This window comes from Zootoca vivipara, chromosome 6, assembly GCF_965207765.1.
Source record: "Zootoca vivipara chromosome 6, rZooViv2.hap1.1, whole genome shotgun sequence".
NCBI classification, from domain to species: Eukaryota; Metazoa; Chordata; class Lepidosauria; order Squamata; family Lacertidae; genus Zootoca; species Zootoca vivipara.
Genome location: NC_142589.1, coordinates 70,720,543 through 70,746,999, shown reverse-complemented (window position 1 = coordinate 70,746,999; position 26,457 = coordinate 70,720,543). Strand labels below are relative to the sequence as shown.

Here is a 26,457-nt window from a genome sequence, read left to right as displayed (position 1 = left end):
TGAGGAGGGTTTGCAGAGCCCATGCAGAGCTACTGGAGCCAAGCATGGCTGTTCTGAGCCCTTTCCTGCCCATGCAGGGAGGACCCGATACGGCCCTTCACTGGCAAGTCCACCCCCCCCCCGACACTGGCCAGGCAACCAATTAGTGAGCGGGCTGGGGAAATGGTGACGAGACTAGGCTGGGCTCTGGGACCCAGAAACACCCAACTGCAGGCACGGTGGGATGGGGATTCCTGTGAGGGGGTGCCTAGCTTGTGCCCCCTGAAAATCATGCACCCAGGGCTACAGCCACCTCTCCCTCCGCCCCCCACGCTAAGCCTGCTTCCTGGGTCTGAAATTCCCCATTTCTGCTTTATGTAGTGGATGAAGAGGAGACATTGACTGCTCCCCTCCCCACACACATTGGACCTCCCACACATTGGACCTCCATCTCCAAGCAGCCTGTTTTGCCATCAGCCCGAGAGGCATCACTGGCAGCTATTGATCCTCATCGATACTCACTTGTTAAGATAATCTACTGCTAAAGCATTTGGCAGTTCCAGAAGTGGCCTTATGCAGGGCTCATTTCCTTTTAAGGAGAGAGTGCTGAATGCTTGCAAAACTTTTTGCAAAGTCTGGATAGTTTCCATATACATACTCTTTGTGACTAGGGATGGATGAAGCAACAAATTTCGGTGTACAGTATTTCCGTTTGTCCAATCTTCCGTTCAGTTCAGTTGGAGGGGAGTTTGTACCTTTGTAACCCATTTTTATTCATTTACTTATTCAATTTATATCTTGACCTTTCTCCCAAAGGATCATGGCAAGCCCATCGACAACCACATAACCCCTTCTCTTACAATCAGAAAAAATATGCTTTATGATTTTAGCCTAGTCTTTTTGCTTCTTATTTTCACCCACTAAGGTAAAGGTAAAAGGACCCCTGACCATTAGGTCCAGTCGTGACCAACTCTGGGGTTCCGAGCTCATCTCGCATTATTGGCCGAGGGAGCCAGCATACAGCTTCCAGGTCATGTGGCCAGCATGACAAAGCCGCTTCTGGCAAACCAGAGCAGCACATGGAAACGCCGTTTACCTTCCTGCTGTAGCGGTTCCTATTTATCTACTTGCATTTTGATGTGCTTTCAAACTGCTAGGTTGGCAGGAGCTGGGACCAAGCAACGGGAGCTCACTCCGTCACAGGGATTCGAACCGCCGACCTTCTGATCAGCAAGCCCTAGGCTCAGTGGTTTAGCCCACAGCGCCACCTGGGTCCCTACTTTGTCACCTACTAAAGGTTTGCAAAGTTTGTTTTGAGCCTGCATTGTTACCCATTTGAGCCAGGTGGAGCCTCACTGAGAAAGACTCCCTTCCTCAGCAAACCCACACATCCTCATGAAAGCAACAAAACAACAACTATGAAACGATGGGGAAGAGAGAGGCTTTGCTCCTTCTGGGTGCATCATTCCCTGATGTCTAAGAGCAGAACCAGGGCTGCAAACTCCTTCTTCTGCCCTCTTAATCAGACTGCCTCTAGAGGTTCAAATATTTGCTTCTGTTCTAGCTTTCGCCAGAGCAGGCTCTATCTGTGACACACCCTGTCTAAGAGCTCCAGCACAAATACAGGATGGGAGGCACCTGGCTTGAGAGCAGTACATGTGAAAAGGATCTAGGAGCCCTGGTAGACCACAAACTTGACATGAGTCAACAGTATGATGCAGCAGCTAAGAAAGCCAATGCAATTCTGAGCTGCATCAATAGGAGTATAGCATCTAGATCATGGGAAGTAATAGTACCACTGTATTCTGCACTGGTCAGACCTCACCTGGAGTACTGTGTCCAGTTCTGGGCACCACAGTTCAAGGAGGATACTGAAAAGCTGGAACGCGTCCAGAGGAGGGCAACCAAAATGGTCAAAGGCCTGGAAACAATGCCTTATGAGGAATGGCTTAGGGAGCTGGGTATGTTTAGCGTGGAGAAGAGAAGGTTAAGGGGTGATATGATAGCCATGTTCAAATATATTAAAGGATGCCATATAGAGGAGGGTGAAAGGTTGTTTTCTGCTGCTCCAGAGAAGCGGACACGGAGCAATGGATTCAAACTACAAGAAAGAAGATTCCACCTAAACATTAGGAAGAACTTCCTGACAGTAAGAGCTGTTTGACAGTGGAATTTGCTGCCAAGAAGTGTGGTGGAGTCTCCTTCTTTGGAGGTCTTTAAGCAGAGGCTTGACAGTCATATGTCAAGAATGCTTTGATGGTGTTTCCTGCTTGGCAGGGGGTTGGACTGGATGGCCCTTGTGGTCTCCTCCAACTCTATGATTCTATGATTCCACGTTTTGAAGCTCAAAGAACATAAGCTTCATGGTGACAATGGTGTGTTAAATGAAGAGAGAAATCTGCTTCTCCACTTGTACGTTTTCCACTCTCATTCTAAAGAGCATTTAATGAAACCCTGGAAGTATTTCATGTCCTTTTCATTGGAGAAGTGTCATTTTGCACACATTAGTCACTGAAAGTAAAATAAAGCGTTTGGTTTTCTTTTCTTTTAAAATCTATTTATATAATATTGGTAATGTCAATGTGGTGGTGGTTGCTTAGTTTCCAAAATACTTCCATTGGAGGTAAACTTAGAAAGCTCACTCAGCGTGCCTTCAGACTGTTGCTATTTTGCAGAAGGGATTCAAATATGTACTGTACATATGTACTGGATCAAAGTGATATTTCACTCTAGCACAACCAAATCAGAATGGATGCCAAATTTTGTAAAGAGTTTAAGATAAAGCTTATGCAGGTTTCTGTCTTGTATTTCAGAATATATTGGTACTTAATTGGGGGAATGGATGCCAAATAAAAACTAGACATAATCGAATCTCCATGTAAGCTTCATGCAAGCATACCAGGATGGAAAAAGTAACATTCATCTCTGCATATTTTAGAGACATAGGAGAAGTTCTGTTGCTTCTGAAGTTGCAGAGAATTAGACTTCCTGTTTCTAAATCCAAACTCGCGATTCTGCCCTCGTAATCAGGCTAATGTCCCAGTTTGGGAATTAATGCCTTTATGTAGAAATATTTTTCTTCTGAGAAAACTTCTTTAAAAAATGAATCTGTGGTTCTTGACTCCAATCCACATTGCGCACATAACTAGAGTCTGTTCCCTGTGTTGTGTATTCATAACATTTGCTTTGCATTCTCTTTGTATCAGGTTAGTTTTTGTTGTAACATCTAATTTATTGTCTAGTCCAGTGTTTCCCAAGCGGCTTTTGGACTACTATTCCCATCATCCCTGATGGGGGTGGGGGTGGGGGGTGGCATTAGCGGTTTTATTCCAAGAGCAGCAAGTTTGGGAAACACTGGTATAGTCTCTTAAGAATGTAATCTATTTGCCAAAAAAGAAAAGAAAAAAAGAAGGTAATCTATTTTATGTAGTAACCACTGTGAACCCAGTTGTGTGTGTTTTTGTACAGTTTTTTAGAATTCTATATTTTTTACTGAACTGTTATTTTGAAATCATAATATTCTTAATAATATTCCTCACTACCCCCACAAAATGAGCAAGACAAGTAGAAGACTACAGAATACAAAATACACAGAATATGAAGGCAAGAACTCAGAATATAATTTAATCCATAGACCATTCTTTTCTGATGGATGCATTGAAAAAGCCTGGTTTACTCATTCCTTGACTTTAACCCAGGCCCAGCCATTGAAGGAATATTTCTCTGTTGGAAGCCGCCCAGAGTGGCTGGGGAAACCCAGCCAGATGGGTGGGGTATAAACAATAAATTATTATTATTATTATTATTATTATTATTATTATCATTATTAATTCTTAGATCATCATATGTTTGGCAGATACTATGCTGTAGATATTCTTTAACCTCATTTTTAATAATAATAATAATGATAATAATAATAGTCTTCGTTTGGGGAAGGAATGATTTCCTAGCCACTCTGCTGCTCTCCAGATGTTATTGGACTCCAACTCCCATCAGCCTCAGCTAGCAAGGTCAAGAATGGAAATCGTAGTCCACTAAAGCTTGGAGGCACATCGCTGGCTAGTCCTGTTCTACAGTATTCAGGGAAAGGATTCCAATTTATTATGAAGAGGCCTTGTTTCCGTTTCCTCCCACTAAAGTATGGTACATTCATTTCCCCCAGTCCAGGCTGTGTCTGTGCCCCACCCTATCAACATAACTCTAAGTGTCAACTGAAATGGTAGCAGCCTTTTCTTCATGCTCATGCTGACCCAGCAGTGTCCAAGGGGAAAGACAGCCCACCTGTCAGGAGAGAAAAGGGGCTGATTACGGCAACAGGGGGAGCAGAATAAAACACCACCCAAGATATCTGGGTGCCCTGACTCTTGCTCATCAGTGGGGACACTCATCCTCCAAGACCTTCCACAGAACCACACTGATTGTGCATTTTGGAACTAGTCGTGGGCAGAAGTGGAAGTGTCTAGGAGTGGATGGATAAGCCCATCTGTGCTATTAATGCTATATCCCATCTGTGCTATTAATGCGTAATCCTGTTCCAACCCATTTTCACATCAAACTGTAAATTATCTATTTTAAAATAAAACGTAACAAGAACTAACGTGTATCCACAACATACATATATAAACATACATACATATATAAACACATAGCTTAGGTCAACATATGCATTACTAAAATACATATTTTGATGTATATGTGCCAATTTTTAATGCAAGAGACTTCTACTGATGTCTTCCATGGGCACATGGGATCCTTGAACTATTGGGGTAGTGTTGGATTTGATCGTAGGAAGCAGCCATGCAGATACATGCCTTGGTCCGTGTGTGTGTGTGTGTGTGTGTGTGTGTGTGTTGTTAGCATAAATCCTCTGCATGGCACAGATGCTGCATGTGGATGAATGTTTACTTTATGTGATTGCTGTAACTTTCCCACACAGGAGCTCAAGCTGTAACCTGATCTCCTGTCATGTGATGTTCTTTGTTCTGTTTCTACTTTCACTTTCTTCTGAACTGGAGAGTGATGGCTGAACACACACTCTCTGAATAAACGTAGATTAGCACCTACGATTGTTTGCTGTCTTCTTTACCGAAGCCAGTGGCAGTAGTAAGAATATTGGTGATTTACACCCCAATATTCCAACAGTGGTAGCAGAGGATGGTTGAGCTCTGGTTCCGATCCACGGACCTCTGAAAAGCGTAAACTGGCAAGGAGGCCTCAATCTGCAGCAGCTGATCCTGAGGAATTTCGCCTGCTTGGGAGTCACCGGTTCCTGCGTTCCAGGGGAGGAAGAGCACGGACGTCTGCGTTCCTTATCACCGGAGCAGTGAGTAACCGGGACTGATTTATAGCGGCAATAAAACCTCTAAAGCGGCAGCTTAATTGCAGATGCCTGCCGAAAGCCTAATTTGCAGCTTCTTTGTACTTTGAAGTCAGAAGCTAGCAGCACGCTTACAGAAGCAAGATGGCTAAAGCCGGGGATTCAGATCAAACACCCAAGAGTTTGTGTCCTTTGTTAAATGACTCAAATTATGCAACGTGGAGTGTTAAAATGGAATGTGTTCTTATCCGGCAAGGACTTATTGAGTTGATTCAGAACGCACCGCCCGTTTTGCCAGGCCACAGGTGGTTGAATCGCAACGCACAGGCAAGGGCAACAATAGTTCTGCATTTGGACCCATCACAGCTGGTTCATATTCGGAACTTAGATAATGCTTATGATGTTTGGACTCATCTTCGGGACGAGCACCTTAGGTTGCGCGCCGGATCAACAACATTATTCTTTCAGAGATTAATTAATTTGCGTCTGAAGGAGGGAGGAGACTTGAGAGCCCATTTGCATCAGATGCGTCAACTACGCCAGGAGCTAGCTGACAGAAACGTCAATTTGGATGACGACATTTATTGCTTTACAGTGCTAAATAGCCTTCCCAAGTCCTATAATGCTATTGCAGCCCAGCTGGGGGCTCAAGACCCTCAGCAAATGACTGCAGCAGGAATTTATGCTTCATTGCTTAATGAGGAGGACAGGACCCGCGCACAGGCGGAGGCCAACGGGGAGCGCTACTCACCCTCACCTAGTGTATCTGCAGAGACTGCACAAGCCCTTAAAACTGTGGTCAGATGCCAGTTATGCAATATTCCTGGGCACACAGCCAAGACATGCAGACGACCCCAGAAGGACTCAGGAAGTCAACAACAGGCTTCTGGGCCTAAGGGGCGAGGCAGCGGCGGTAGTGGCAGCAGCAGCGGCGGCGGCAGCAGCAAGGGCCCTACAGCACGCAAAATGCTTGTAATGCTCACTCAGCTTGATGACCAAGAAGACGACGGGTCTTATCTGATCATAGATTCGGGATCTTCGCACCATATGGTGAACGACAAGAGACTGTTCCAGACTTTTGAAAAGCTGGACTCCATCGTGTCACAGGCAGATGGCAATTCTTTGAAATCCATTGGAAAAGGAACTATTTTTCTGAAATCTCTAAATTTGAGTATCAGTAATGTGTATCTTGTTCCAGAGCTGAAGCAAAACCTTTTCAGTGTTTCTCAAATTGATGAGAAGGGGTTTGAGCTGTGTTTTCACAAGGGCACCTGTGTGATTTCTAAAGATGGAAAAGTTCTTTTGACGGGACACAGAGACAAAGATAACCTTTTCAGATTATCTTATGATAAAAGTGATGCATGTTTTAATGTTGTTGATGATTGTTTAACAGGTCCAGAGGAGCCTAAGGTGGCAAAGAAGCAACCAAGCAAGAAAGGTCTAACACGTTGTTTCCAGATCGTTTCTGCTCATGTTTTTGGTCCTATGCCGAAGTCCCTTGGCAAGGCCAAATACTATCTTCTGATAACTGACCACTTCTCTAAGTATACGTGGTTTTATCCTCTGCAAAAGCCTCAGCAGGCTATTGTGAAATTTTCTGAATTTCATGCTAAGGTTGAACTGAAACATGGTTGTAAAATTGAATGTTTATTGACCAATGACATTCCTCTTTTTACTTCACAGGAGTTTCAAGCTTTTTTTGATGACAAAGGCATTCACCACAAGTTTGCCAAAACCCAGGCAGCTTGGGACAAAAGCTTATGTGTTAAGGTTAACACTGAGTTAGAAGCAGGCATGCAGGCGCAACTGCTGAGTTCAGGATTGTCTGAACAACTGTGGGCTGAAAGCATCTCATTTTTCCTTTACCAGTGGCTCAGACAGGTTCCTAAAGGACAGAAGTGTTCTCCTTATGAGATTCTGTTCCAACATAAGCCTGATGTGAGCAACACTAAGGTTTTTGGAACCAAAATGTGGGTGGCTTCGCTTGAGGGCAACCCAGTCCAAGGCATTCTATTGGGTTTTGAGGAAGGTCAATACAGAGTTATGTTGTCTTCTTCCAATGAGGTGATTCTTACTCAAGAGGTAGAACACACTCCTACGTCACAAGAAACATATGTTCTTGATGAATTTCCCATAGGTGCCAATGATTTTGATGATTCCTACACTGACACAAGTGGTAGTGATAATGATTCCTTTGCTGAAGGCTCTACCCCGAGTAGCTCTGACACAGGGGAGACAGTCATACACAAAGGAACTCATGCTGTTTTTAACAGACCATCATCAGATGATGAGAAAGTGCTTGAAGCACTAGATCCACTGTTTACCATTGGTATGAGTTCTCCCAAAAGTCCTGAAGGGGAGAATCTCAGTAAACAGGATTTGCACCTCTCACGCAGGTCTGAGAGGATTAGAAGAGGACCCAAGAGGTATTCTCAGGAGTTTGCCAACACAGCAATTGCAAATTTAGCTGTGCTTAGAACTCCAAAACAGGCAGCAGTCACACAGGCTAAGCCACAACAACAGGTTGTCAAACGCAACACTGTTTCTGTCAACAGAGCAACTGCTCTGGTCCCCTGGAAGCCAAAGCTGGTCAATCCAGTCTCAGAGAGTTCCACAGCAGGAAAGTCCTACTTTGTTTATGACAACTGTCTGTTCACTTCTCTTAATGATGCTCTCACATTTGCATCTTTTTCCATTTCAGGATTCAGGGGAGATGTTAGCATAAATCCTCTGCATGGCACAGATGCTGCATGTGGATGAATGTTTACTTTATGTGATTGCTGTAACTTTCCCACACAGGAGCTCAAGCTGTAACCTGATCTCCTGTCATGTGATGTTCTTTGTTCTGTTTCTACTTTCACTTTCTTCTGAACTGGAGAGTGATGGCTGAACACACACTCTCTGAATAAACGTAGATTAGCACCTACGATTGTTTGCTGTCTTCTTTACCGAAGCCAGTGGCAGTAGTAAGAATATTGGTGATTTACACCCCAATATTCCAACATATTGAACTAACGTGTATCCACAACATACATATATAAACATACATACATATATAAACACATAGCTTAGGTCAACATATGCATTACTAAAATACATATTTTGATGTATATGTGCCAATTTTTAATGCAAGAGACTTCTACTGATGTCTTCCATGGGCACATGGGATCCTTGAACTATTGGGGTAGTGTTGGATTTGATCGTAGGAAGCAGCCATGCAGATACATGCCTTGGTCCGTGTGTGTGTGTGTGTGTGTGTGTGTGTGTGTGTGTGTGTGTGTGTGCCATTATACATCTATCCTGTGTGGCAACAGTTCTCAGGGTCTCGGCCAGATACTTTTTCACAACCTTCTGAGAAGCTTCTGGAGCATGAACTTGGGCATGAAAAACATGCATGTTATGCTGAGCTACAGCTTCTCCACCAATCTGCAACACTTAGGCAACATAACTGTCACCATTCCATTGCAGGCACTTTGGGATCCCATGCATTACCTTGGCCCAATCACTCTGGCTTCAGCTCTGCTAAGGGGCAAAAACTGCACTGGTTGTGCCTCCCAATGACCTTTGACTAGGGTTGGGTATTGGGGCTGTGATGCTGTTGGTTCTTCTGGACATCTCAGTGGCTTTCCATAGGAGTCTGCTTACCCTTCGGGTACGGTGGCACTGTGGGTAGGCAATGCCTCCTGGCACCCTCATCCGACAGGGGCCCTGGTGCTGGGGACTGCCTGGCTGGCGAGGGCGGCTTCAAGCTCACCTCTCTGACTGGCGTTTTGGATTCAAGCCTGCCTGCAAATTGGCCAATGGCAGGCAGGCTTGGAGACAGGGCCCTCCCAGGGAGCGGGCTTGATGGGGCAAGTTAGCCCTAGTCCCAGCAACTACCTGTAGTTTTTTGTCGGATCTCCCACCCAGCCAGCCCTTTTTCATACTGTTTTCAGACCTTGCTGTGGCATTGGTGGTCACCGAATTCGTCCATCAGGGAAGTCAGCACCTGCCTGTTGGTTTTTTCCTACCTCATAGCAATTGTCACAACTTTGGCAGTCTAGGCATCGGATGCTCCTTAGTCTTGGCCGGGCTGGGGAGAGTCTTGGCCTACCCCTCCCCAAATGTAGGGAATCCCATTAAAGGGGCCCTGCAGGAGCTGCTTCTGGGTGTATGCCCAGGCAGGGGCTTGGACCTCAGGACTCCTCAAGGCGGTGACCCCTATGGGAGTCCCCCTATTTGATATAAGCCAGGCATAGGCAAACTCGGCCCTCCAGATGTTTTGGGACTACAATTCCCATCATTCCTGACCACTGGTCCTGTTAGCTAGGGATGATGAGAGTTGTAGTCCCAAAACATCTGGAGGGCAGAGTTTGCCTATGCCTGATGTCAGCATGATATAAACCCTGCTGCCGTGTTGACCCTTGGTGTTATTTCCAGCAGCCAGGTTGGAAGTAAATGGTTGACCAATGCCTATGACCTTATCCAGCGCCGTCTTAAGCGCTCCCGGCGCCGTGGTGTGCCGGATCCTCCGGCGCCCACCGGATCCCTCCACCGCCCTCCTGCCCCGTTCCGGTGCCCTCCCACCCCATTTCCCAGCGCGGTGGGTGGGTGGGCGCCGCACGCTGCGTGGGTGCAACAGGCGCTGCTGCGCGGCAGGCGGGCAGGCGCAGCTGCACAGCGGACCGGTCGGCCAGCGGGTGGGCGCAGCTCACAGCGCCCTCCTGGCGGGCCGGCGCCATGGTGCCCTGCGCCACCCAGCCTGCACGTAGGGCCGGGCCTGACCTTATCTTCCAAGTTCCGGACTGCAGAATCCGGGACCGGCAGCCATTTGACACCGGAAGTTGCGTCGATGTAACTTCCGGTGTCGCTTTGCCCTTCTATGGGCACCCAAAATGGCCGCCGCCGGCCTCGAAAGTCGCTTGTACGCATGTCAGGAAGTCCGCCGACGCAACTTCCAGTGTCACTCCACCCATCTATGGGCACAAAAAATGGCCGCCGCCAACACCGGAAGTCACGTCTATGCACTTCCGGACATGCATAGATGCGACTTTTGAAGCTGGCCGCGGCCATTTTTGGTGCCCATAGAAGGGCAAATCGGAAAGAAAAAAATGGCTGCCAGCAGGAGAAAATAACGGAGAAAAATGGGAGACGAAGTGATACGGGGGACCACTGGGAAAAGGTAAGTAAAAAAAGGGGTTTTCCCGGGGAAAACGGGAGACTTGGCAGCTATGCTATGTCAAACCTCTTGCTTCTGATGTGAATAAAGTTGTGGCCTGGTTTGATCCCATTCTAGCTGTGTCATGTCCTTCATTTACTGTTATTCGGACAGTTGGGGGGGGGTGCAGAGCATGGTCATGCAAGTCAGGCATGATGGAGTCCTTTTGGCATAGTGGGGAAGAGAGGGTGCTGATCTGAAATAGGTCCTTTCATTGATGTTAAGGGGGATGCAGGATGTGGTCCTGTAAGATAAATGTTCTACCCCACGGGGATTGATTTTGGACCCCCTCAGATATGTACTCTATCCTTCATGCTATTTAACACCTACGTATATACTAACCCCATAGGTAGCACACAAAAAATCATTTTTCTTAATCCGCAATCATTCGTGCTCATCCTCAACATGCTGCTTTCAATCTAAATTAATTCTAGATCCTGGCATCCCACCCACAAGGGTGGTTTTGGTGTTATAAAACCTTTCACCTAATTAGGGGGTCCATATTTTTCCTTCCCTGCCCATGCCTCAGGTAAATGAAAAAGGAAGCGCTCTTGGTACATATACCAACCCACAACGTCATTGGGTAGGTATGAATGCGCGCACACACACCTGCTTTCATCTGTGTTCAAATGGACACACTGTAGAGCAGTCCAAGACTTAAATAATGCAGCTGACAATGCTACGCGAAGGCAATCTTTTAAATAAAGACATGCATTTTCAACATTTCCCATTTGAAACATACTCACCAGTAATAAGGAAGAGAGGAAAGGAGGCCCAACCCAAGCCAAAAGACCAGCCATAAGACCATGCAAAACCGTTGTTTGGTGCTGTAAGCCCTGTGAAGGTGGCCATGGCAATCAGGACGCAACCAGCTACGGCAGGAAGAAAAAATACATCAGGATATAAAGCTACTTGTAAATTTAACCCTCGATGCTGAGCTGGAAGCTGCAGCTAGTGCAAAATGGAAAGGTTCAACTACTCACTGGGGTGGAATATGATCAACATATCTACTGCTGCTGAAAGAAATGCACTGGCTGCCAATCAGCCCCTATGCAAGGTTCCAAATTAGTGTACAAAGCCGTATATAGCTATATACCAGTGGGACCAAAACATCATCTCACCCCCAACATCCCAAGCTGACCACTGTGCACTGCAAGAAATGGCATCCTGCAGGTCCCACCCTATCTAGAGGTCCGTTCTGCATGATTTTAAAATTGGGTCTTTAGTGGCACCTACACTTTGGAACTCCCTCCATTTATATATCAGGCAGGCACCTTCTCTATTGTCTTTCTGGTGCATGCTAAAGATGTCATGCTTTCAACAAACGTGCTAAAATTTTTATCCCAGCTGGTATCTGTTCTGAATCTGAGTTGATTGTGGATTATCGGCTGCTGTTCTGAGCAGTGTTTTTACATTTATGGTTGCTATTTTTCAAATTGTTTTCAAATGCAATTGTTTGGCTGTATCAGTTACATATAATGAAAAAGTAAAAGTGTCATCACTCTGCAGTTCACTTGAACACAGACAGGTGGCGATGTGAAATAAAGTGTGATGAGCTGTGGTGAATGGGTGGCTCATGCAAGGGACTGCCACAACATGCTGCAGCCGTTTCTGAGCCACCTTTCTGCCTTGCTCCTTCTGCCAGCCAAGCTGTTCATTCTACTGGCCTGTGGAGGCATAGGTAGAAAAAGGAATGTTTTAGGAGCATGCCTTGCTGAAGAAGGGGGACGTAGTTTCTGTTGGATGAAATCCACTTCTCTTTGCAGTGCTGCTTTTGAAGTTGCTCTATACAGCTCTTTTCCATCTCCAACATTGCAGTTTGAAAAAAGCCACTGGGGAGGCACTGAAGATCCTTTGTGATCCTCCTCTTCTCCTTTGCACCATAGAATCATAGAATCATAGAGCTGGAAGAGACCACAAGGGCCATCCAGTCCAACCCCCTGCCAAGCAGGAAACACCATCAAAGCATTCCCTGTTTAGGGAATGTTTGATGCTGTACTGTTTTTAATATTCGGTTGGAAGCCACCCAGAGTGGCTGGGGAAACCCAGCCAGATGGGCAGGGTATAAATAATAATATATTATTATTATTATTATTATTATTATTATTATTATTATTATTTTCCTGACATATGGCCGTCAAGCCTCCGCTTAAAGACCTCCAAAGAAGGAGACTCCACCACACTCCTTGGCAGCAAATTCCATAATATTGGAGGTGCAAAGAAGAAGGGGGAGGATCACAAAAGGATTTATGAACTGGCTCTTCTCCTTTGCACCTTTGACATTAATGGAAATGGAAGTGGAAAGAAGTATTTAGGGAGATCGCTAAGCCCTTTTCTAGGCTCCTACTTTCAACATCTGATGTTGCAGGTATTGCAGTAAAAAGCATCAGAAGTTCACCGTCCTGAGAGGCTTACAGCAGATTCATACCTTCCAAAAGAACTGGATATGCAGTAGTGGCTCCACCACTCTCTAAATACCTGGGATGGAGAGTAAGGGTTGGAATTGTACCTTTCATCATGTCAATACATTTCAGTGTGTCTACTCTGAATATGACTTAGTTGGATTCCACCAATAGGATTCCGTTTGGACTTTTCCTTTCAGCTCAAATTAGGATCTGTGGGATTTGTTCAGGCACAGTCTACAGCTTTGAGTTGGGGGGCTTGAGGTGACTGTGGAATCAGATACATATGACCCCAGGGATACCTGCAACAAGGCTGGCTATGGCTGAGGTCTTGGCCTGGGAGAGGAAACCGAACTGGAAGTCAAAAAATGTTCCACAAAGAACGATGCAAGAGACGGCTCCAGCGATCATCCCGAAGATCATGAAGGTTCGGGGAACATCCAAGTAAACTTCAAGGAAGGAAGGAAGAGAAAGGAAGAAGGGGGTTAAATGCCCATAACAGCCAGGGAGACTAACAGTAGGTGTCAGAGGGTCATCGTGGCTACTCTAGAGTAACTCCACTTGAGTCCAGTTTGTCTTCAAAGTTTATTGTGCTATTTATTTACAGTGTAGAGACAGCTTAAAACATGACTTCTCATCCCGAATCAGAATCCGGCAATGGCGTACGTCTGTTCCTACGCCAGCAAAGTAGTCTGGGCACCCCAAAATGCTGCCCCCTTGACCTGCGTTGCGGCGCTCTCCTTATTTATGGCACCGGAATGAGTGATGCCCTTTCAGCTTCCTCCCTCAGCAGTCAGTTCCCTGGCTCTGCAGCATCCCTAAGCGTCTGCCTGCATCCCTCCACCCCCCCCCCCGAGCTTTCCCATTGTTCCTCACTCTGATTTCTCTCCCCGTCCAAGTCTCTTCCTCCCCCTCTGGCTGCTTCAGAACCACTGGTGCTCTCTGTACTTGAGGAGGTGGATGTCAGGATGATGGGGGCTGGCTCCCTGTAGGGAGTCACCCTTACATTAGGCAATGCCAGAGGCCATGTCAGGCAGAGCCAACCCCTGGCAGGTGGGGATTGGCAGTGCCCCATTTGCCCTAACGGACCAGGCGCCTATTACTCAGCACCATGATTATTTTATTTATTTATGAATATCCATACCCCGCCTACTAACCAAAGTTCTTAAGGCAGCTTACAATAAGTTCGAAACACTATTTTAAAAAGGCAGCGGTGCAATCATCAAAACAGCACAGAGTCTCTTTGAACCCCAGTTCTCCAGTGTTCCAAGAAATGCCAGCCTGCAGCTGCATCACCTGGCTGTTGAAGCAGCTAGGCATTATTTCCAAATAGGTCAATATGTCCTCACTGAGTGGCTGCTGTTGTCTCTCACAGCCCCAGCCCTTCTGGCAGATGCAGGAGTTGCCGGTTCATGTACAGTGGTACCTTGCAAGACGAATTTAATTCGTTCCACGGGTCAATTCGTTTTACGAAAAATTCGTCTTGCGAATCGCAGTTTCCCATAGGAATGCATTGGGATTGCGCTCCTATGGGGGGGAAAGCACAAAAAAGGCGGCGACTCACCCGCCACGGCCGCTCTGGAAGTTTTTAAGGCTCTGGCGGCGGCGCTGTTGCCACCAAGGGCCGCCTGGCGAGCCCCGCTGCTGCTCCTGCCGGATCACCAACGACTCTGAGCTGGTGAGATACGGTGGGCAGCAGGTACGGCGGGTGGAGGGAGGCAGGGAGGGAGGGCGCTTTCCTGGGAGGCGGGGTGCTGAGGGGGCCGATCCGGGCTGGCCAGAGGGCGAGCGCCATGCGCTTTCCCCTCTCTCGCCTCGGTGGCGGCGGCGCTCACACACCCAATCCTGGGTCAGCCGGAGGGTGAGCACAGCGCGCGGGGCGAGCAGGAGAAAGTGCACGGCGCTCACCCTCCAGCCGGTCCAGATCGGCCTTGTTAGCGCCGCAGCCGCCGAGGCGAGCGGGAGAAAGCGGGGCTGCTGCCGCCTGTCTTCCCCTAGCCAAGGGGAAGGCAGGCGACAACAGCCCCCACACCGTCCTCCGGAGCCACCTGCCTTCCCCTTGGCTCGGGGAAGGCAGGTGCCGAAAACCCCCGGCAAGCAGTGCCTGCCGCACGTCGGCTCCGCTGCTTGCCGGGGCTTGTTGCCGCCTGCTTGGCAAGCCCCAGGGAACCAGCTGTAGCACAGGAAGGCGGCAAAGGAAGATCAGCTGTCAGCTTCCTGTGCTACATTCTATGGCCGCACTTCGCAAGACAAAGCGGCGGTCATAGAAAACCTCGTCGTCTTGCGAGTCCCTCGCGCAACGCAAAACGCTTTCATCTTGCGAGTTTTTCATTGTGCGAGGCATTCGTCTTGAAAGGTACCACTATACTTGACATTTCAAGCACTGCAGCAGTTTGTTTGATGGATCCATGTGCATCCCTTCTGTGCAAGGAAGGAATTTCTGACTTGAAGGAGCAGTGCAGTGTCTCTTGGCTGTATCTCAGGCAACCCCTTGGGCAGTATTCACCACAGATTTCATACTCTAAGTCAGGGAAGGAAAACACTTCCTGGCAGAGAAACAGTTGCGTTCCAAAGGAGATGTGGGAACTCACATCCTCACACCCTCGCCAGCTCCTTGTTTACACTCCAAACATGGCCAGAAGCTCATTGTGACTGCGCCAAGTCTCCCCATAACCCTCCCCATTGCAGGGAAGGCGTCCTGTCGTTGGTGATGCTTCAGGCCTGACATTGCAGTGCTGGTGTACTTGCAGGTGCCAGCTACCGCAAGCAGGAAGCTACGGAAGAAGAAGCACTTTCCGTTTTGCCTCAAGTGCAGAAACCTCTCAGTCTGGCCCTACATGTATTATACCATAGTAAAGGCAGTGGTGGGACTCACTGCTGCAGATTACTGTCACCTATTTCTTTGCTTCCCACAGCAGCCCCCACAGCACCTTTATCAAAATATGATTCCCATCACCTAACATATGTTATCCCTAGTCACACCGGACTTTCAGGGAGTTGAAGAATGATCAAGTGCCCCCCACACTACTGCATGCCTTAGAAATGAAGATCAGTTCAATCTGCTTTTGAATACCTTTAAGTATTCCTAGCAGAAAACAGAGAAGATCTTACCTGACACAACCACCCCCAAAATTTGTCAATTAAGCATGCACAAATTCCAGAGGCCCAAGTTGTAATTGTTGGGGACAACCCAGTAGTCTGAACCCAGGGCGATGAACTACCATCACCTTTTAATTTTTTTGCTGCCCACAGCAGCCGTTTTCTGCTGCACCCAGGGCACCTTTATCATAGTATGAGTCCCAGCACCTAATATTTTACCCTCTCCCCCCCCCCACCGCCAAAAGTACAGGGTAAATGTGTTATCTCTAGCCACATTGGACTTCCAGGGAGTTTCAGAAGGATCTAATGTCCCGCCACACTGCTGCATACCTTAGAAATGAAGATCGCAAAGCCGGCTCTAAGGAAAGGCTGGGTGGCGCAGGGCGCCGGGCCGTCAGCGGGGCGGCGCATGGTTGTGCCTGCTGCAGCAGCATTGTGCCCGCCAAACAGCCGTGGTGAGAAACGGGGCGGGGGGGGCGCCGGAGCGATCTTCGCACCACGGCACCAGGGCGCCTGGAAAATTGGTTCAATCTGCTTTAGAATACCACACCTTAAGTTCTCCTAGCACAAGACAGAGAAGATATTACCTGGTATGCCAGCCATTGAATGTGACAAACAAGTATAGCTCGAAACGACAGTAAAGCAAGATTTCCAGAGGCCTTGGTTCACATTGCCGACTAGCACCCAGTAGTCTGAGCCCAGGGCGATAAGGAGGAGAAGAAGGCTGATGAAAGCACAAACCACAGCACTGATCTGTAGGATATGCATTGTGAGAATAGTCAGATCTGTACCTGAGGAGCACAATAGGGATGATGAACCTGGGGGAAGGAGACATTCACATTATTCCACATCAGTTGCAGGCTATGATTAGGGTTTGTTTCCCCCCCCCCTGTAAGTTGCACATGTCCTGAAAGGCCTACAGCAGATTCATACCTTCCAACATTTCTCTAATGAAAATAGGGATGTCCTATGCAATACTGCTTTTATTATTATTATTACTACTACTACCACTAGTAATAATGTTTATACCTTGCTCTTTTGACTGTTTTCCACCAGTCACTCTGGGCAGCTTCCAACATATATACAGGGCTGCCTTCAGATATCTTATAAAGGTTATAGTTACTTGTCTCCTTGGCTCAGGTTCATACCCTCCAACATCTCTTCAGTGAAAATAGGAACATCCTACCATACCCTTCAACATTTCTCTGATGAAACTAAGGATGTCTTAAGGAAAAGCAGGACATTCCAGGTTGGGGTAGAATTCTTTGTACTGTATTTGGATAAGTGAATTTGTGGATAATGAGCGGACGGATAGCAGAATGTATAACTCTCTGAGTTATACCTGAAATTGGTTTTCATGGTTGCTGAGTGAACAAAAGATGAATTAAGTTTATTTTGGGGTAGAACTTGGAACAATTTATAGTTCATCATCACTTGCATCCACCCACACAGCAGGAGGCCCAGACTCTTAACTTCTTTTAAACGAATCAAAAAAAGTCAATGGGATAGCTATAAAGAAAGTTGAAAATCAAAATGTGGAGTCAATGTTCTTATAACCTATTTATTCTAGTGCCGATGGCCACATCTCATTGATAAGATTTTTCATGCATTTTTGAACCACAGAGTTGACACTTTTGTCCAACTCAACATTCAAAGCAGAAAATCTAAACCTACAGTACAAGTGTGTGAGAGACATTCTCATGACTTTGCTTTAGATCATGCTCACCGGTCACAATCCATCAATCTGCCCAGGTAAACCACAAGAGATAACAATCCTTTTATTTTACCAATGTAAGTGTCAAATTGCTGTTTGCTGCCTGTGTAATACATAGCACAGTTTTGAAGTGTTGCTAAGGAGCCAGGAAACAAGCATACCAAGGAATGAAGAAAAACACAGCAGAAACTGTTTGACTCAGGTTCCTGGGGGCAGAAGTAGGTGGGGGGGGTTGTCCCCTTCCCGCCACATTTCTGAGGTTCTCAGAAGGAATAAAATTACCAACTAATGCTGGTAGGCCAGCAATGGGAAACTGGTGGCACTCCAGATATTGCTGGAGTCCAGCTCCTGCACCAGCATGGTGAAGGGTCAGGAATGATTGGAGTTGTAGATCAGCCAAATTTAGAGTGTCACAGCTTCCCTACTCCTGAAATATGGTCATTTCCAAGTTTTGCTGCACTGAAGTCTTTGGAATAGTATAGAGGATATCGATTAACCAATCTATCTGAGATTGATGGCTCACCCTATTTCAATTCCATGACCATTTCAAATGCATTCAGACATAGATGCTTGTCCTGTTTTTTGTAGGTAAGAAAAAAGCACCAACAGCTCACACCTAAATTGTATATAAAGTCATATCTCGGTTTTACGCCTCAGTTTGAGTACTTTAAGTTTAAGTACTCCACGGACCCGTCTGGAACAGATTAATCCACTTTCCATTACTTTCAATGGGAAAGTTCGCTTCAGGTTAAGTACGCTTCAGTTTAAGTACTCTGCAGACCATCTGGAACGGATTAATCCACTTTCCATTACTTTCAACGGGAAAGTTTGCTTCAGGTTAAGTACGCTTCAGGTTAAGTACAGACTTCCAGAACCAATCGTGTACTTAAACCAAGGTACCACTGTACTTTGCCATAAAGTACACATTTTGCACTCATTTGCCCTCTAAAAGATACATTTTTGAACTGAAACTGCACCACAAAATTCAAAGATGTGTTTAATCCAGCTAATAGCTGTGCTCCAATCTGCGTATAAATCCAGGTCTGGTTCACTTTAAAATGTGGATTGAACAAATTTCTGCTTTGCCCCTGTTATAGGTCGTATCCAATGCACCCAAGTTTAACTCAAAGCAGAGCCTTTGAGCAGAGCCTAGCTGAGTCATGGTCATTCATTACATTCCCTCCAACCTTCCTCTCTTGAAAATTGGGGTGCATGTCTTTTGGTGCCACGCGCTTGTGGCAGCCAACTGACTCATGCAAGAGAGGGACACCACTGCAAGTGCCAGCACTGGCTTCAAGCACCGGCTCATCCTCCTCTCCAAGCTCAGCAGTAGTGGTGCTGGAGGGAGGAACGGCGCATTCTGGGATCAAATCAGAAACTGAATTGGCTTCTGTAATTCCAGGATGTCCTGGGAAAATTGGGACAATTGAAGTGTATGTCATTTCAATCAATCAACCTACTCTGACAAGGACTAGTGTTGGATACAACCCTACCCTCCCAGTTTTCGTATTTCCCCTTTTTAAATAAATATGCAAAGTGACTCAGAACAAAAAAAATGAATTTTCACATCAAAATAGGATTCATAGAAATATATACGAACCCAGAAATATGGGACCCCCAACAGAGCTATGCAAAGTTTTGTGATCATTTTGCAGCACCAACCACACACTTTTCATTGCCTCTGAACCCCACACATGCATGAGTAACTGATGTATCAAACCAGGCTTCATAATTAACACCCCCAAAACTAGCATTATCCAATTCACTACAAATCATTTTGCAGTAGAATCCCTGTTTTTTTGCAGCACCCACAAAACTGAGTAACAGATACAACAGCAAAACTTTGGAGTGAATTAAGGCAATGTTGGATTTGGGGTGACCAGTAAGGCCCTCCCACTGGGCAAGTCAGCCACACAATTCTGGGCACTGCCAAACATGGCGGTTTGTGCTGCAAAACAAAATACAAAATTTTTGGCTCATCCAAATACTCTTACCCACACTTCCTCTTGTCCTATTACAGTGGTACCTCTACTTACGAATTTAATGCGTTCCGAACGCACATTTGTAAGTAAAAAAAAATTGTAAGTCGAATCCCATAGGAATGCATTGGGAGAAAAAAATTGTAAGTCGAAGCAACCCTATCTAAAAATTCGTAAGTAGAAAAAATCCTATCTAAACCGCATCCAAGATGGCGGACGGAGCTCCATTCGTAAGTAGAAACATTCGTAAGTAGAGTTATTTGTAAGTAGAGGTACCACTGTACTTCCCAGCCACACACACCCCGGAAAACCATTCTCGTGTTTCCCCCAGATTGCCATTGGTTCCAATCTATCGCTAGAGAGCAGGTTTTCCCTTGGGAAGGAGTGGGGCAAGGAGGAAACTGCTCAGACCCATGCCTAGAAAGCTGCTAGGACCTGTACTTTCTAGGCACGGCACAAGCAGAAGTGTGGATGGGCCCAATGTTGAATTTTGTGTGGTGTTAAATAGGAAGCCCAGTTTGATATATCAGTTACTTTGTATGGGGGTTGGGGAGTTGCAAAATGTTGCAAAACGATTGCAAACCAGTGGCTCAGGTTTGGAGTGAATGAGGCAATGTTGGATTTTGGGGTGTTAACTAGGAACCCCGGTTCGATATATTAGCTACTCAGTTTTGCAGGCACCTTCAGCTATTTTTTAAAAAAAATACCCCTTTCTCCCACAGAAATCTAGAGATTAATCATCTCACCTGGCTCAGAATCACTACCTCCTTTTTCCAGGTGAAGCCAGCACTCTGGAACAAGTCCCTGGCATGCTCTGACTCCACCACCCTTAAAAAGGGGTAGGAAGGGATTGGCACTGCCTCTCAAAAGGCTCCACCCCTCTGTGGATGGCCCCCATCTCTCTCCACCAAGCTTTGTGTTCTTTTGCTTCCTTCATATATTCTCTGTATGGCTGAGCTTCACCTGCTGGTTTCTACAGACCAAACCACCACTAAACACACAGGAGGACACAGGCTATGAATTAGCATCATCCCTCGCCAACGAGCTGGCACCCCTATGCCCTCCAAAAGAAAGGTTGTTTCCAGATCTAATTGCTTTCCCCATTGTAGCCTCGTTTCTCTACTATGTTCAACTGAGTTAAGACTAATCCCCATTGCCAATGGACAGGGAAGGTTCCCCTGCCAGCACCCCATCCCCATTGTTGAATATCACTTTTTTTGCCAGAATCATTGGTCTCTACTTATTAGTGGATGCGGGTGGCGCTGTGGTCTAAACCACTGAGCCTCTTGGACTTGCCTATTGGAAGATCAGCGGTTCAAATCCCTGTGACAGGGTGAGCTCCCGTTGCTCTGTCCCAGCTCCTGCCAACCTAGCAGTTCGAACATATACCAGTGCAAGTAGATAAATAGATACCGCTCTGGCGGGAAGGTAAACGGCAGTTCTGTGCGCTCTGGTTTCCGCCACGGTGTTCTGTTGCGCCTGAAGCGGTTTGGTCATGCTAGCCACATGACCCGGAAAACAGTCTGCGGCAGGGCCGTCTTAAGTATACCTGGCACCCTGGTGCCGTGGTGCGACGAATCCCTCCGGTGCCCCCGCCCCGTTTCCCAGCACACAGCGCGGCTGCCACCTGGAGGGCCGGAGCCCTGCGCAACCCAGCCTGGCCGTAGGGCCGGCCCTGGGCCAGGGGGCACTGCCCGCCCCCTGTTGCGACGCCCCTGTGCACGGCGGAGGTGGCCCCAGGCACGTGTGCCTCCGGAGAGCGGCCTGAAGCCGCTGAACAGCTGAGAGGCGTGCCTGGGGCGGCCTCCGCCGCACCCCTGGTGGCCTGGCGCCCTGGCACCCCGCGCCACCGGACCCGGGCCTAGAGACAGCCCTGGTCTGCGGACAAAAGCTGGCTCCCTCAGCCTGAAAGAGAGATGAGCACCACAACCCCATAGTTGCCTTTGACTGGACTTAACTGTCCAGGGGTCCTTTACCCTTTATCTTTACTTATCAGGGACTTTAAACAGTGGGAAACTGCAAAGTTGAATATGACGAGAGAGTGGTGCATCCAGCATTGGTCTATAGCCCTAATGGAAAAATTGACAAAACGTGTTAGAAAAAATATATACAGAAATGCGAGAGATAAGTTCCATGAATGGTGGCTTAGATTTCTCCCAGAGGAAAGCTGACTTGATTCTGCCCTCAAGACCCAGAAGGGCCTATGGAGTGGGGACAAGTTTTATGGCATATGTATCATCTCATGAACCTCTACCGAACCTATTTATATCACCATTTTGTTTTGCTTTTTAAAAAATGTTTTTAACACCACTTAATTATTCACATTTCTAAGCAGTGTACATAAAAGCAACCAACTGGAAATGAGATAATAAACTAATAATAAAAAATATATTAGATTTTTTTTATAAAAAAATAAGTATTAGTCATGCACCTGAGGTTCAGAAAGAAGGGTGCCCATGTAATCTCAATTGGGAGGGGGTGTCACAAGTTTGAGACCACTACAATGAATCTACCGCTTCCACGAATTAAGATTCATGCATCTGAGCCATTAGGGGCCACCAACAGAGATTCTTCCAAAGATCCCAGTCATTTGACTGAGATACAAGGGATCAGGTAGCCCTGGACACCTTAGGGACAAAGACTTAATTAAGCATCTTATAACTGCAGCACATCCTGCTGTCGCTAAGCACTGGACAACAACAAACCAATGGACTCAGCTACATTAGTAAAGAGACAACATTTTGAATGCGCTATAAGCATGCAACACCAGGTGGCACCAGGGAGCAGGAAATTTTTAGACACGATTTTCCATAGGGTTTTTTGTTCTTTTATTAATTTCTGATTTATTTATAGTGTGTGTTTTTCCACCCATTGAATGTGAACGTATATGATGTTCTGAATGTGATCAGCAGAACATGGTTGAAATTTCCCTGCGGACATTCAATGCACATAGGTGAAGAAAAACGGGGTGGGGCTAGTACACATTGGGCATTGGAGGCGGAACCAGTGCATGCACCCTTTTGCACCTGCACAGTTCTTTTGCTTATCTAAAGAGCAGCCAGAGTGGGTTGACGCATTTACATAATGAGATTACAGAAGGCAGGGAAGGGGGAGTTTTATCCTTTGCTCCCCTGTTGCAATCCCGATTAATTTCACTCCTCCGAAGCTGCTATTTGCATGGGTGACAAAGAGCACCGACTGGTGCCGAGGAAGGTTGCCTGTTTTACATTTCTAATGGCATTCAAAGAACCAGTTTGCTTTTACCAAAAAAAATAAAATAGAATACTCCGTTTGATCCTGTTTCATGAAGAGTGTACCTAATTTGAAAGATATACCTGAGTGAAGCGTTTTACCAGGATAAATAAAGCAACCATGCTACAAAATTACATGATGTCTTGTCGTGGGGGGGGGGGATTTGTTTCTTCAACACTCAACGTCATTTTTTTGCTGGGTTCCTTTGCAGGTGGGCATTTTGAAGCAGTTGATGCATGTCTGAAACAAAGGCAGGTTTTTGTTGCAGTTGTATGGTTGTGTGGCCCCTGCTTCCCTGTCATGCCCAACACCCTCTTGCACATGGAAATTCCAGGAACCACCTTTTAACACGGAATCTGTTTCCTTGTGCGGAGAAAGTAAAGAGAGATCTGGTGACCTTGGTCCAAAGGTGCCAACGTTCTTTTAAACAGCGTAATATTTCCTGGAAAGGGGATTCATTTGCAGGAGTGGTGCGGAGACAGCAAACACTTGTGCAATAAGCAGGTGTGTCGCCTTTGAATGGGGAGAGAGGAGCTTGAAACATTTTCTTTATTTTCCCTATCACTTTTCTTTATGCTACTGCCTTTCTTTTTCAGCTATGTAAACTGCTTGGATGAGGCTTTACAAAACTCTGTATGCATTCCTTTCACCTGCTTTTCAGCGTTGTGTTTGCTCAATATTTGACCCTGCATCACATCAAATATTCTGTGAACCAAACATGCACTTGGGTCTTTGTCTGAACATGCAAAGGCTCTGAATGTGCCCAAGGCAGGGTCACACACACAAGCCCAACCTTCAACATCATTTACATATATTGCATTTCCTGCTCCCTGCCCACCTGCCCGATTTCCAACTTGATCAGCGATGTGCGGTGAAGATCTGCAGGGAGCCTTCTACTTGCATTCACTTGAATATGGGCAGGCTCCTTTTCACAAATGGACTCCTTGCTTTATTGGAGTCCCTGTTGGTAGAAGAGGGTCAGGGTTTCCCTAACTTGCTAGCTAGGGGTGATGGGTGTTGTAGTCCGAAAACAACTAAACCTAGGAATTTTGCTCCATTTGGTGGTCATTTGTTACGTATATGGCAGGCCAATAATGAGAATGGCAAGCCTTGATAAAATGTGCCTTTATTTGGTATTCATAACATTGGTTTCACATTCTCTATGTATCAGGTTGGTTTTTGTGGTACAGTGGTACCTTGGGTTGCGGACCCGATCCGTTCCAGGGTGCCATTTGCACCCTGAAAAGTCCGCAACCTGAGTGGCGCTTTTGTGCATGCACAAAGTGTGCAGAACGCTTCTGCGCATGCGTAAAGGGCGCAAAATGCTTCTGTGCATGCACACGGGTCGAAACCCAGAAGTAAACACTTCTGGGTCTGCCGCGTTCGTATCACGAAAAAACGCAACCTGCAGCGGACGCAACATGAGGTATGACTGCAATGTCTAATTTATTGTCTAGTCCAGTGAAACGTGTGTTTCCAGCTGTTTTTGTACTACAATTCCCATCATCCCTGACACTGGTTCTGCTAGCTAGGGATGATGGGAGTTGTAGTCCAAAAGCAGCTAGAGACCCAAATTTGGGTAACCCTGTAGAGGGTTCTACTTCACCAAATAACATGGGGAAGCTTGAGGTCTGGAGGAGGGATCATCAAACCTAAGAACATTGGGGGTGGGACTTTCATGCCCTCCATTGTAGGCCTTCCCCGCAGAATTTTGGATGGAGACACCAAGTCCCAAGAATAATTTTAAAAGTCATTTTAGAAAGAGTAAGATCTGTAGTTGTTAGTGGTCCCAACACTCACTGAGAAATTGAAGAATGGACAGCATATTAATGAACATTACTTGGAGTGGGTGGAGCAAAAAAGAAATTTGTCAGAAAATGTCGCTGAAAACCCTCATTTAATGCTGAATGTAAGTCTGTTTGTAGTTCGTATTATTAGACAAAGGAAGCCATGGACCAAGAGTTGAGTGCTGGAAGGTGGAAGGGAACAAGCGCTTTAACTTCTTTCAGCAACCTAAATGCAAGTGGAGAAGAAAGGGGGGGTCATCTTGCTGAATTTACCTGAGGAGGCTGAATGTTCTGCAACTGTATGAGGGAAGGAGGGGAGCTGAGAATGGAAATTCTCTTTTTTTTTTTTTTACAATCTATTTTTATTAATTTTCCAATTAAAGTACAACTATGTCACATCCATTATTCCAAATTATACAAATCCATATCAATTAAACCGAATATTATACCAAATCATATACAATTTTGGAGTTCCCATGCTTCAAAAAATTGGGGTTTTCTCGCAACTGCTTACTGCCGTCTTTATTCTAAAGTCCAAATAGTCACTCATAATCCATGATAATCTCGATCTTCCCCTGCAGTCACTAAAATATTTTCTTCTTTCATCCATTCATCCGATTTTTCCACCGCTGCTGAAATAAGCATCAAATGAGATTTCCCATATATTCATTCTCCTGTGTGAGTTTTAATCAGTCCGGCCTCCCCCTAAATCCCCATAAATCCTCTTTGTCTGGAGTGCTTTCTTCTTGCGTAGGTCTTTCAACACAAAACAGCGCCATCTTGAAAAGCTCAGATCACTTTCGTTTTCTTCTCGACGTTTTTTTTGCAGACGATCATAGTAAAATTTACAGCTTTCCGGGCATAGGCACAGCTGTCACATTATGTAGAAACTCTTAACAGATTTATAGCTCTCCTTGCCCTATAGCTGAACTTAACTTCAGATCGCTGTTCAAATTCCAAGTGCGTCACACCTCATAAATCCAAACGCTTCCAGCCGCACTCCGATTGTCCAGTTGGAGGGGGGGCCCTCTCTTCAACAGTTTTACAGCTTCTAACCATATCATATCAATAGTTTTATAGAGTCTAACTCACACAGTTAAGTTCCATTTCTCATTTGTTCCAAACAAACAGGACATCACGTCCGGGAAGGTATAAAATAACTCGTAGAGTGTATGAAAGAATAAAGAAGACTCACTTCCCTTCTCGTGGCGTCCCAATCAATCTTTCTTGCCGATGATATACTCCCTCACTCCTCACGCTCAGCAGCGAAAATTCCTTGGCAATAAACAGAGCTTCTGCCCTTCCTTTTTGAAGCACGTCCATGAATTTAAGCCCAATTATCTTCTTTGATCATGGAGATCCCGCTACGCAGGTCGGCGTCCGGGGAGCTCCGCTCCTCCATAAGTGCTTTCAGCCCTGGCCCCCCCGCCCCTTGAACAGCCGGGGTGGGTTTAGGGGCATCTGCGGGCCTGCGGCCCTCTCCGTAACCCCCGGAGAGGTGGGGAGGTTGCCATTTACTCCCCTAGCAACCACCAAATTCCTTATGAAGGTCGGAAAGATGGAAAAAGGGTCAGCCATTCCTGCGACCGGAACCGGAACCCGAGAATGGAAATTCTCAAAGAATTGCTCAGAATATTCATTCTTGAGGATTTTATTTTTCAGCTCTATCCTAAAACCCTTCTCTGTCAACTGCCATCTGGCTCAGTTCTTAAGACACTGCTTTCCTGCAAA

At 46.3% G+C, this 26,457-nt stretch overlaps 1 protein-coding gene across 1 annotated transcript; it reads right to left on the bottom strand.

The window, feature by feature from the left end:
* Positions 1-3,529: 3,529 nt before the first annotated feature.
* Positions 3,530-20,471, bottom strand: LOC118087282 (lens fiber membrane intrinsic protein-like). The gene is made up of 5 exons (XM_060276520.2): positions 20,434-20,471; positions 16,582-16,812; positions 13,198-13,344; positions 11,240-11,365; positions 3,530-4,260 (listed from the first exon to the last, which is right to left on the bottom strand). Exons 2-5 carry the CDS (start codon positions 16,760-16,762, stop codon positions 4,220-4,222), a joined length of 495 nt encoding a protein of 164 aa, XP_060132503.1. The 5' UTR covers positions 16,763-16,812; positions 20,434-20,471; the 3' UTR covers positions 3,530-4,219.
* Positions 20,472-26,457: the final 5,986 nt, after the last annotated feature.